This window comes from Schistocerca cancellata, chromosome 8 (genome assembly GCF_023864275.1).
Source record: "Schistocerca cancellata isolate TAMUIC-IGC-003103 chromosome 8, iqSchCanc2.1, whole genome shotgun sequence".
NCBI classification, from domain to species: domain Eukaryota; kingdom Metazoa; phylum Arthropoda; class Insecta; order Orthoptera; family Acrididae; genus Schistocerca; species Schistocerca cancellata.
The window spans coordinates 341,570,243-341,584,005 of NC_064633.1; the positions used below are offsets into that span (position 1 = coordinate 341,570,243).

At 43.3% G+C, this 13,763-nt stretch overlaps 1 protein-coding gene across 1 annotated transcript in view; it reads left to right on the forward strand.

The window, feature by feature from the left end:
• LOC126094552 (protein groucho) overlaps window positions 1-13,763 on the forward strand; it is a 701,311-nt gene that overhangs the window by 564,474 nt on the left and 123,074 nt on the right. The window contains exon 6 of the mRNA XM_049908986.1: window positions 9,995-10,069. Within this exon, the coding sequence (XP_049764943.1) occupies window positions 9,995-10,069 (75 nt within the window). The remainder of the gene's footprint in view (window positions 1-9,994; window positions 10,070-13,763) is intronic.

Below are 13,763 nucleotides of genomic sequence, written 5' to 3' on the forward strand. Positions count from 1 at the left end.
TTCAGTGGCGTCAGAAGCAAGAGCTCATTGGAGGCCAGGGTGGAAGTCTATTGTGCTCACTGATGAAAGCTGGTTTTGCCTCAGTTAGGGTTGCCATCCTTCCCGATATATCGGGACCGTCACCGCTATGAACCTTACTGTCTCGACATCCTGATAAGATCCAATTTTGCCTCGATTTTGCAAAATACTTTTACGAACTTGGCCCAAGCACTGAAGTAACGCCTTCTGCTAGCTCAACATGTAAATGCAGCCTCAGTTAGTTTTATTTATGTCAATAAGTTTATGTTAAGTGCGTTTAAAATTAGTTGCGACTTTTGACGTTTGGCTCATCGGAGGAGACATGACGCCGTTGCCCAGGTAACACCAAGGGCGAGCCGGGTTTCCCTATCACGCCGTCTTTGGCAGTAATGGTATCACACAAATCAATGGAAATCTCACAGATAAATTTGTAGCCCAAACCAAGAAAACCATCAAAGCATATCATACAATACTTACACAATACGAAGAAAGGACATGTAAACCAATGAACCCTAGGACACCAAAGCTCCGTGGACACCCTAAGACACACAAGGAATTAGTTCCTATACGTCCTGTAGTAGACAATGTTACCAGCCTCACATGGTACATAAGCAAGAAATTAAACAACCTCCTTAACAAATTTTACAATACAACAAAAACCTATACAGTAAGGAATTAGCTAAAAATATCAAAGACATAAAAATACGCCAAAATGCAAGATTTGTGTCTTTCGACATTACTAACCTATACACGAACATTCCAATTCACTAAAGAATAGAAATCGTACAACATAACCTACTCAAATACAGAAAAATCTCAATATAAGGCACTACAGAAATTTTTCAACTAACAAAACTTCTCACGCGGGGTAGCCGCGCGGTCCTGGGCGTCTTGTCACGGTCCGCGCGGCTCCCCTCGTCGGAGATTCGAGTCCTTCCTCGGGCGTGTGTGTGTGTGTTGTCCTTAACGTAAGTTAGTTTAAGTTCGATTAAGTAGTCGGAAATCTTAGGGACCGATGACATCAGCAGTTTGGTCCCATAAGACCTTACCACAAATTTCCAAAAGCTAACAAAACTTGTTTTACACCAAAATTATTTAATATATGCACAAACAGATGGAGTCGCGATGGGATGTAGCATGGCTGGAACCATAGCTCACATATTACGTACCAGCTTGGAAGAAAAATTCTTTGAAACAAAAAACGCAACTAATCAGAAAATCATATAGTACTGCACATACGTAGAAGACACTTTAATGCTTATAGAAGGTTTTCTTAGTGACATAGACGAAATACATAAAGCATTGAATCAATTGCACACCAAAATGAAATTTGCCATAGAACACGAAACTAACAAAACAATTAACTTTCTCGACTATTAAGAATACTAACAACGAACATGGCTTCGAAATTTACAGAAAGCCTATAACAACGGACTATATTATCAGTGCATATTCATGTCATCCCAAAGCCCACATACTCGCATTCTTCCATACAATGCTTAACAAATTAATAAATTTTCCACTAGAAAACGAAGCAATTCAGAAGAAAATAAAAATCTTAGAATACATAGTGCAGCACAACTTCTGTGACCCCAAAATTGTAACAAAATTATACTACAGTAAAACACAACCAAACAGGCCCAATATACATAAAGAAATAGCATTAAGCAAACTCACAACGAAAAAGAAGAAAATAACATACGTAACCACAACTTATATAGGAAACATGTCAAACAAAATTAACAAATTATTTATCAAAACCGACATCGCCTTTTCACAGCAAAATACACGCGGCCTCAAACACAAAATCCACAAAGGCAGCTCGAAAATTCCCATACTCGACGACCCGGCGTTTACAAAAATTTCATGTAACACAAAGCCCCAAATTCTGCATAGGACAAACCGGTAGAAACTTCAACTTAGATGTAAAGAGCACACCAGAGAGAGTGGAAACAACCGAGCCACATTTTTCAACATCTACAAACAGGAAAACACGACGTAAAACCCATGAACGAAGCACTAGAAATCTTCTGTATTACGCAAAAGGCAGCAAACATGAACATCTTTGAGGAAATAGAGATATATTCACATGCGTACAACCCCATAAATTTACTGAATGTGCAAGCGACCTAAACCACAAAAAAATGTTGAAAACTTTATTCAGATTATAAAAGCTAGAAAACGGGTAAGTAATAAATCAGAGACATTAAATAGTACCTACCCATAGTAATAGCGATAACATAGACCATAGATAACATAGACTGCGCATGACGTCACTTTATTGAAACCAACATCTAGGTCACGTGACTCGGAGCACGAAGCCGAGTATGCCATAACGCATTTACAGTGCACAATTTATGACATTTTTGTTACAGATCAAATGTTGTGCTTTTAAGTAGAACGAAAAGTAATGAAATCCACAAACGCTCAGATAAGTCTTGTTTTGTATCCTGCAGATTAGGTAAACTGACGAAAATCGCAGTTGAGAAAGTGAACTACTTTAAAAGACGTGCAGAGATATTTCCATGAGTGGAAAATTACACTATATGTTGATCCTTAGATGTAAACCTCGATGAAAGACTAACATTTTAAAATGACAGAACGTTAATATCTAACTCACTACAGGAATTCTGTACAATATTTTCTAATACATTACGTTCATTGTTTTGGTATCTGTACTGGATTAAGCAAAAGTAATAAAATATAAACACTTGTTATGGGAAAAGACGGACATTATGGATACAAACGGATTACATTTCTTGCCTGGCAAATTGATAGAACACCATCTACTCCCGTGGAGTCCGCCTCCGTAGCGCAACGGTAGCGTTACCGCCTACCACGCAAGGGGGCCCGGGTTCGATTCTCGGCAGGGGACTGGGCGTTGTGTGTCCTTCATCGTCATTGACACGCAAGTCGCCGAAGTGGTGTCAACTAAAATGACTTGCAATACGGCGGCCCAACCCCGAAGGGGATATCCCGGCCAATAAATGCCATACGATCATTTCATTTTTTTACTCCCGTGGAAGTGGCGAATTATGCCTGACACTGCAACAGAAACAGGCATTCACCACATAACTATGATTCTGTCGTAATAAGGATAACCGTCGCATTAATATTACGAATTTCGAAAAATTAGGTTAAATGTACTAATACATGACGTATAGTAGCAGTACCACAAGGTATTTTACTGTTAAAATCTATGCTTGATTTCGGGTGTAAATGAGAAAAACTGTCAGCTCCATTCCGCATTGCGCGTAATGACTTCGATTCGGCTGCTGCAGTGATTCGGCTTACTGCAACGAGTTTAGCTTGCTGCCCCGAGTCACGTAACTTACTTGTTGGTTTCAAACGTCAACACGGCAGAGATTGGTGCGTGCGTAGTCTATGTTATCAATGGTAGATGCAGCGATAACAACATGAAAGAAGTAACACCAGGAAAGCATCGCTAATCATCGACAATAAAAAACTATTACGAAAAAAATTTAACATAAAAATCTGAACTAAAACTACAACAGTATCTTAGGCAATAACATTATTGTAATCAAACCTACTAAAATAATAACCAGTCGAATTTCCACGTATCACTTACTTATAACGGTAACTGTGTAAAGACGTAATATCGCTAATCCACTGTAATCCAAGCTATCAAGAGAAAAATAGCAAACATAAAAACTGACTAAAGTCAGATATATGTCTCCAATGTACATCTAAGAGGAGAAGTAATAATTTTAATAATAAAAAAAGCACAGGTTATGCCAGAAACGATATTACATTTAAGGTAAAAACACCAAATGAATGTATTATAAATTTTCTGATCATAGTTACTGAGCATTACATTGAGATCATCATTTACTTATGTATTCACAAAGCACCTGATGACGGCAATACGCCGAAAAGGGCTCATCGTGAGTGATTTATAAAATAAAAACCATTTAAAAAGCTGTGTAGCTGGCTGATATTCACAATAATCATGCCATTGGAGGACATATTTTGCACCGCGGGTCCCAAAGAGTAAAAGTTATGTTAAATAAATTTTGTATTTCATTTCTACACCCCCATCTGAGGGTGTCCCGATGAGGTCCCACCTAGGTATGGCAACCCTAGCCTCGGTACCAGTGACGGCCCTGTGTTGGGTAGGAGGAGGCCAGTCGAGGGCCTGCAGTCAACACCTCTGCGTGCTAGATACAGTGGAAGTACACCTTGAGTTATGGTCTGAGGCCCGATTTCGTATGACAGCAGGAACACACTCGTTGATCGTCCCACGCACCCTGACTGCAAATTTGTACGTCAGTCTGGTGACTCGATCTGTTCATGATCATCTTTCCAGAGGGTGTCTTCCAATAGGATAACGCTCGCCCACATTCGCTGTTGTAACCCAACATGCTCTATATTGTATCGACATGGTGGCTTGACCTTCTCGACCAGATGTGTCTCCAATCGAGCACTTATGGGTCATCATCAGACGACAACTACAGCGTCATCCTCCATCCCACAATTTGACGTCCCTCATTTGTATAATACAATACATACACGTTTGCATGCTTACGTTCAACATTCTGGCTGTTACACCTGTTATTAATGTATCAGCATTTGACATTTGTAGTGACTTATCTCGCGCTTACATTAACCTGTGATCTTGTAAAGTTAATCAATTAAACATGTTACCTAGACAAATTTATTGCCGAAATTTAATTACATTAACTATTATTTGGTGTGGAGATTTTTCCGACGCTCCGACTTAAAAGGCCTAAATACTGTGACACTGCAGCATGTACACATTACCTTCATTATAAAACAGTCACGGAAAACGACAACTGAATATATAGGCTGCGTCATGTTGATCTTCGGTGCAGCACCTCGTGGTAGGTGTAATAAATTTCTCACTTTAATTGCTGACTCACCACCTTCGTGGGTACCACCAGTTCTCCCGTTCAGACCTGCCGTAAAATCGGACATACTCAGCGCCTAGTTCACAGGACGTCTACGTAGACAATGTAAATGCTCACTGCCCTGGCGAAGTTTATATCGCAAGGAAATTACCTAATATGCCTCAAGAGGTCCAGTTTTATGTGTGTGAGTAGGAAGACTTTGATCACCAGATACCGTGGTTATTATATACTGTCTGACAAAAGAGTGAAACACCCAGTAGGGGAAGAGGAAACGAAATGAAACTTCACGAGCTGAAAGAGTATCTGATGTTATTTCAGTGATTACAGTATCGAGTTAAATTTAAAAAGAATATTGAGCCCAATTGTAATTGTGAGGTTGCTCTCCTCTGGTGTGGGTGCACGCACTAATTCGGTTGGGAAGAGTGCCATGAAGCCGTTGTTTCCACTCCTGAGACACGGTGGCCCACAAATGTTGTAACTGGTCCTTGATATCCTGGATAATGGCACTGCGACGGAATTGACGTCCGAGGTGGCCCCTCACACATCATATCTGGGACTGATCTGGGGATCTTGAGGGCCACAAGAGTACCTCCCCATCACGCAGACATTTCATAGAGACACGTGCGGTGTGTGGACAAGCATTGTCCTGTTGAAAACTGGCACCACAACATTGTCGCATGGGAGGTAACACACGAGAAAGCCGGATGTCTATGACGTACCATTGCACCGTCAGAGTACCCTCAGTCATTACTAGCCATGACCTGAAGTTGTACCGGGGGGCTCCACTCATCATGAAGCCAGGAGTGGCACTGCTATGCCTCTCCAAAACATTGGAAGAGTAAGTCCACTCCCTCCCTCCCCTACCCCACACACCTCCCCAGGTTGGCACCATATTCGCCGACGATGGCCATCTGACGTAGTGCAGAACTGCGATTCATCGCTGAGCACAAGGCGACGCCGTTCATCAGCAGTCTGTCCTTGCCAGTCACGGCACAGCTCCAGATGCACCCATTTGTGCTGTGGTGTTGACAGCAGCCTACGCAAGGGATGGTACGAGGGTTGCATAGAAAGTAATGCACCGCATTTTTATCTTCAAAAATTCTTTATTGAACATAATAAGAATTACACAATGAAAGAATGGTCTTTTATCTACGCATACTATTTTTCCACGTAATCTCCAATCCGTTCTATGGCCTTCCTCCAGCACGAAACAAGAACGTGTATGCCCTGTCGGTACAAATCCTTGTCCTGGTGGCGGAGCCAGTGCTTCACTGTGTGAATCATCTCCTCATCGTCCTCAAAATCTCTTCCGCGAGTGGCGTCCTATAATGGCCCAAACAAGTGGGAAGTCCATGGGGGCTGCATCAGGTGTGACAGCCGTGGATGGTCTCCCCGACCGCTGCAAGTCGTGGAGCTCCGCCGAATCGCCTTCTCATGACCTCACCCTCCGTGCCCAGGGACTAACTGTACTTCCGTCGACAGCAGATGCGCCATAGACTTTGTACAAGCATGTGTGAATGTTCCCTACAATTTCTTTCCCTGCAGTGAGAAATTCAATGGCGGCATGTTGCTTGTAACATACATCACCTATAGACACAATTTTGAAACTGTCCTGCTGCTACGCTATCTGTAGGAAGCGACGGAAAGTTGGCGCGCTCACTCAGGAGACTTCAAATAATACATACGTAACATTTGGCATTCGTAGCATTGTTTTCGGTTGAGACAAAAAATGCGATGCATTACTTTCTGGGCAACCCTCGTAATTCCCTAGTCCGGCTGATGCTAGTCTCTGACCAACGGTGCAGGATGACACAGAGTGTTGCATGTTCTCGCTTGCCAGACACAGATGTGAAGGGGCTACGATGTGCTTGGTGCAAATTAAGACTGTGCTCCGCTGTGGTCAGACGTGGCCGGCCAGAACCTTGACGGCAAGTACGCCTACTCTCGCGTTCCCATGCAGTCGAACATCGCGCCAGTGTCACATCTAAATGCCGCAAAAATCTGGATAGTGCACCATTCGACCAGCTGGCAAAATGAAGACCCACAGCGAGGCCCCTTTCAAACTCTGTCACGTGCTGATAACGCTGCCTCGAACGCGTACGCGGCATCTCCATATCCTTCACAGTGATCATTCAACATCTCGTACCGTCCCAGGCTTGGTATCAACACTAAACTCGAACAAGACTATGATGCATGATGCACTCTGGTTGCCGTTCTTCCTGTCACTTACAATTGCAACTTTAGATCATTTACACATCCGCCAATGATGTATGGTGCACGAAATTATATTGGCACCCATCCATGTCATATGGGTGCTTCACTTTTTTTTTGTCAGACCGTGTAAATAACCTACTGGATAACGTGGAAATGAGGCTTTTTACGGATGATGCTGTTGTATAGAGAGAAGTCGAAAGCCTAGAAAATTGTAGTGAAATGCAAGAAGACCTACAAAAGATCGACAGTTGGTTCGGGGATTCGCGGTTAACCTCGGCATAAACAAATCCAAAGTATTGCGGAAAAATAAACAGAAAGCCCAATAGTGTATGATTACACGACTGCAAAAAAAAAAAAAAAAAAAAAAAAAAAAAAAAAAAAAAAAAAAAAAAAAATCCCTGGAAGCAGTCACATCCATCAAATACACTGTCCAGACGCATTGTGGCCACCTGTCAAAAGCCTGAATAAACACCTTTTGCAGCGCGGATGTGCAGGAGGAGTGTCAGTGAGGTTGTGGAAGGTACCGACAGGTATGTGGAGGCATGCCGACTCCAGGGTCGTGGCCAGCTGTGCTAGGTTTCTCGGTTGAGGCACCATGAGGCGGGGCGTGCAGCCCGACCGAAGTGGCCCAACAGATCCTCGGTTGTGTTTCAATCCGTTGAGTTTGGTTAACTTGGAAGCACGATAAACTCATCCTGGTGCTCTTCGAACCATACACGTACACTGAAAGCTGCGTGGCGCGTTGCATTGTCCGCTGGTACATGCCATCGTGCCGAGGAAAAAAACAAGCTGCATGTAGGGGTGGAGATGGTTCCCAGGGATAGATGCATATTTGTGTTGATCCGTCGTGCCATCGGAACTGGCAAGATCACCCAGGGAACGCCGCGAAAACATTTCCAAGACCATTACGCTCCCTCCTCCAGCCAGGACCCTTCCGACGATTGTTTCAGGGTGTCGGCCATCTGTTACGGAGCATAAAACGCATCTTATCTGAAAAGGCCACCTGTCACCGCCCAGTGGGCGCCCATTTGCGGTATTGGCGTGCAGTTTCCAGCCTTGCATGAACCAGGTGCTTGCCGTGGAGGCCCAGACGCAGCAATGTCCGTCTTTGAGGAGACACTGTTGATAGCCTCTTTGTTCATCTGGGCGGTGAGTTGCTCAACATTGCACATCTGTTCGCCCGTACACATGACCGTAGCCGCTGTTCACTTCCTGTAATGTATGGCCCGTGGTGCACATCTGTTGCCTCGCCGCCTGTTTGGGTAGCATCATTTTGCCATGCACGGTGTACTTTAAGCACGGCGGCACGCAAGCAGTTTACAAACTTAGACATTTCGGAAATGCTTCCACCCTTGGCCCGAAAGCCAATGATTATGTCCTTTTGGACGTCAGATAAATAGCTCCGTTGCCGCGTTACAACAATTGCACTGTTTTCCGCATCCCCCCCCCCCCCAACACACTTTATATCCCTCCACTGCTAGTGCTTCCGTCTGTGAGTGACGTTGACGTCGAACGTAGGTGGTACAGTAGAGTCTCGATATTCCGAATCTCAGAATTACGAGATTCCCGTAAAACCGAGCCTCGTCGATCCGTTTCCCCGACCCGCTCGTACCACTCACCTAGTTGTGTCGGTGTCAGACTACATGTTTTAATTATTTACATAAGAAACTTTTTGTTGAAAATGGTGTCTTTGGTTTGTCATTGTCGGTACAGTACCGTGCTGTGTTTCATTTTCTTTGTTGACAGCTTTTTTCTGTACACCTAAAAATTAGTGCTGTAGCTAACGAAACAAAATTTACGACTTTAAATGGGACGTTAGAAGAATTGAACCGACTAGTGAAAGGAGCAACAGCAAAAAAACTTCTTTAGAATACCGTGTCGGCGAAGTTACCGACGGCGACTGGCGAATAAGCCGACTGGAATCAGATCAGTTTTCTTGAAAGAAATGCTGTGAATAAACTCGTAACTGAACAACCATAAAGAGATGGGAGTTTCAAAAAACTACTGAGGCATGTTGTACATGTGATTTATTCTTTTCAACATCGTTTTATTTCTTTTTCCCACATAAATTGCGATAGTTCCAGTGTTCAATACTTCAAAGAGATGATCGCGGTCCGATCCACGTCGAACTATTGAGACTTTACTGCAGTCATATTACTGTGACCGGTTCGTGCACCGAAGACTAGGCTATGGAGCGACTTGAGGTGGAACGACCACACTAACCGCAGAGAAGGCAGATGCCAGAATGAGATTCATTGAACGAATCCACAGCAAATGTAGTCAACCCACGAAGGAGTTAGCTTACAAAATCCTCGTTCGAGGATTACTGGAATATTGCTCGTTAGTCTGGGATACGCAGCGGATAGGATTTATAGAAGAAATTGAGAAGATACAAAAAAGAGCAGTATGTTTCGTAACAAGTTCATTTAGTAAGCGCGAAAGCATTACGGATATACTAAACTAACTCCAGTGGCAGAGAGGCTTTCTTCATTACGGTGTGATTTACAGTTAAAATTCCGAAAGTGTCCATTCCTAGAAAAATCAACATATATATTGCGTCCTCCTACTTACACCTCCCGAAAAGGCCACGAAGATAAAATCAGAGAGAGGCTTACCACCAATCGTTCTTTCCTCGCGGCTATCGCGATTCGTATAGGAAGGGGCAATGGTACGCGAAGTACCTTCCATCACACACCAGAAGGTTTACAGGTATAGATGTAGTGTATGCCGTGAACGTCCCCTCAAACCGTTTGCGCCGCAGCGTTTCGGTTGCCGGAGACCTTCCTCGGCCCATTTGCAAATATTTTCTGGCGCGAAGTGGCTCCTGCGGTCCTGTGTGTGTGAACTGAAGCGCGACTGTTTCTTGTTGGCAGCACCAGCAGCAGGTGGCGACGGCGGTGGAGCGCGCCAAGCAGGTTACCATGACCGAGCTGAACGCCATCATCGGGGTGAGTATACTAGACCTAGACATAGACCTAGGCGTACGCCCAGCTGGCGCTGCTGCAAGCCTCTGCCCCATGGGATTGCCTCTCGTCGTTGGCTCGCTGTCCTGTTGATACACGAGAAACGCGTGAGGGGCTGTATTGAAGAGAGCCTTATTTAACTTTCAAATTATACAGTGTCCCAATTTTTAGTTCCTTTCTGTTTTTGTGAAATAGCAACTAACAAGCAGACACCAGACCTCGCGATCGAACAATTTCGACGAGCTTCAGCACGATAATCAAGGCCCACTACATGGTAGCCTACATGCTTGCGTTTTCGAAGAGATATTACAGTCAAAGGCTATGACGAAAGATCTGTTTCTTGACCCGGTGGAATTGTTTGAACATTCGAAAATACGGAAATTTTATTTCTAGATATTTCATATGCAACCTAACAGAAATTGAAAAAATAATATGCTTTCGATCCACTGCATATCTACGAGGTGCATTCAAGTTCTAAGGCCTCCAATTTTTTTTCTCCAGACTGGAAAGAGATAGATACATGCGCATTGTTTTAAAATGAGGCCGCGTTCATTGTCAATACGTCCCGGAGATGGCAGCACCGTACGGCAGATGGAATTTTATCGCCAGCGGCGAGAATGAGAACTGTTTTAAATACTTAAAATGGTGACGTTTTCCTTACTTGAACAGCGTGCAATCATTTGTTTTCTGAATTTGCGTGATGTGAAACCAATTGAAATTCATCGACAGTTGAAGGAGACATGCGGTGATGGAGTTATGGATGTGTCGAAAGTGCGTTCGTGGGTGCGACAGTTAAATGAAGGCAGAACATCGTGTGACAACAAACCGAAACAACCGGGGGCTCGCACAAGCCAGTCGGACGACATGATCGAGAAAGTGGAGAGAATTGTTTTGGGGGATCGCCGAATGACTGTTGAACAGATCGCCTCCAGGGTTGGCATTTCTGTGGGTTCTGTGCGCACAATCCTGCATGACGACCTGAAAATGCGAAAAGTGTCATCCAGGTGGGTGCCACGAATGCTGACGGACGACCACATGGCTGCCCGTGTGGCATGTTGCCGAGCAATGTTGACGCGCAACGACAGCATGAATGGGACTTTCATTTCGTCGGTTGTGACAATGGATGAGACGTGGATGCCATTTTTCAATCCAGAAACAAAGCGCCAGTCAGCTCAATGGAAGCACACAGATTCACCGCCACCAAAAAAATTTCGGGTAACCGCCAGTGCTGAAAAAATGGTGTCCATGTTCTGGGACAGCGAGGGCGTAATCCTTACCCATTGCGTTCCAAAGGGCACTACGGTAACAGGTGCATCCTACGAAAATGTTTTGAAGAACAAATTCCTTCCTGCACTGCAAGAAAAACGTCCGGGAAGGGCTGTGCGTATGCTGTTTCACCAAGACAACGCACCCGCACATCGAGCTAACGTTACGCAACAGTAACAACTTTGAAGTGATTCCTGATGCTCCCTACTCACTTGACCTGGCTCCTAGTGACTTTTGGCTTTTTCCAACGATGAAAGACACTCTCCGTGGCCGCACATTCACCAGCCGTGCTGCTATTGCCTCAGCGATTTTCCAGTGGTCAAAACAAACTCCTAAAGAAGCCTTCGCCGCTGCCATGGAATCATGGCGTCAGCGTTGTGAAAAATGTGTACGTCTGCAGGGCGATTACGTCGAGAAGTAACGCCAGTTTCACCGATTTCGGGTGAGTAGTTAATTAGAAAAAAAAGTCGGAGGCCGTAGAACTTGAATGCACCTCGTACTTGTGCGGGAAAATCCTTGCTAAGTGGGGCGGTAAGTGTTATGTCTTGCGTTCAGGTGACATCCAAAATTCATACGTTTGGGTTCGAACTACATTTGTTGCGAAATTTTCTTTTTTGCTAGGGGAAGAAATTTCGGAATATTTTGAAATTAAAACACGAGTGATACAAGGTCATGGACTCTTTCCACTGCTTTTAGATATTTAATTCACAAAGTTAATTCAAGGGTGGCGGAAATTACAGTCGGCGCTTATTTTGGCGAACCAATCGAGTCAGGAAGAACCAGCGTTAGAGTTGACTGCGTAGCTTTTGCAAACGACCTGTCAGTTCTATGGCAGCGCATTCAAACAGCACCAATAAAACAAAGTAAATTCTTGAGCAACAGAAAGCATAGGTGTGCAAATATGACCTGAGGGGAAAAAAACCTTGTGAGCAACCAGGGATCCAAAACATGACAAAATCGAGAGAGGTTCTCAGTTCAGATATTTTCCAAATTCATTGTCATAAAAGGAAAACAGTTTGTAGACTTACAAAAAATTCGTGTCAAAAATACAGAAAACGGATACACTACAACAAGGCCATCAAACCAGAGTGTCTTTATGGGAGCGAAACGCTCACCTTAAACAGAAAGAGAGACGTTTAAGAAATCCGAAAGAGAGAAGAAAAAGTAATTAGAAAAAATCCTGGACCAAAGTATGCCGAAGAAGAAACATAAAATTACTAAAAAGCATCTGAAAGGGCCACCTGATCCGAGTTGCAGGTTTCCTATCTAATGGCTTCTGGTGACAACAAAAATTTGATTTTAAGTATTTCATTTAAATACTGACACAATTTTTTTATGTTAAAAACGTAACACAGTGAATCGAGTATCAAAATTGGACACTTTGTACGAGTGAATTGTGTCTCGAGGGAGCATAACTCGCAGCGCGCAAATTACCGAGATTATATTTACCCAGTAGCAGAGAAAGAGAGCACTCAGTGACTCCCAAAAAACCTTACACATTTCAAATATGTTCGAAACTTTTTTTCGCTGGCCTCCCTTACCCACCCCCCACCCCCACAGACACACGAAATAATGAAAAGAAAAAAGTTGATGGCTTGCTACATTTTTCGCTATTTACCCAGTAAACGTCAGTACCAGGTACGACGTTTTAATTTATTACATCTTCACTACTAACTCTATTTGCAATACATTTTACAATCGCTATCCACATGTAGTATTGAATGCACTTCGTTCACACAGTTCAATTCGTTTAAGCACGCAGTTTCTCTAGCAGCGACATAGTTACCTTACATACCGCCATGTTACATACTACACCATCTAGCGGCAGAGGACGGCAGCTATGTCGACGTCAACAATGAAAATGTAGAATGGTATAATGTTTTTTTTAAAAAAATCTTTAAGAATTTTTAAATAAAAAATTCGAAGACATTACTTTTCAGCACTCACCCCGTACTAAAAATCCTGATCTTTGCAGTGTGAGCGTGTGGGTGGGGAGAGGGCGATCAAAGGTCACATTTGTATGTTTTTCTTGACGATCTCGAAAACCACGACTTCGAGCGAAAATGTTCCCACGTACAAAATTAATCTGCATTAAATATCCCACAAAAAGGTTCCATTCAATTTTTATGTGGAGCTAATAGTTTCCGCGTTGTAGGAGATTGAAAAATAGCAGTTTATTAAAATAGTGTTTCAGTGGAATAAAATTAATGTGTTTTGTTAATTAACATGGATTAAGAAGAAATATTAAATTTTTGTACCACGTCCTGGTGCACCAGAACCGTATTAAGGGCTTCAGCAACAGAAGACTCCTCCTGATTTTCCATATCAAATTATTTTATTATTGTGACTCAGCGAAAGAAAAAAAAGATCCTTTAACTAAAAAACCGAAATCATTATCGCCAACAATTTCACA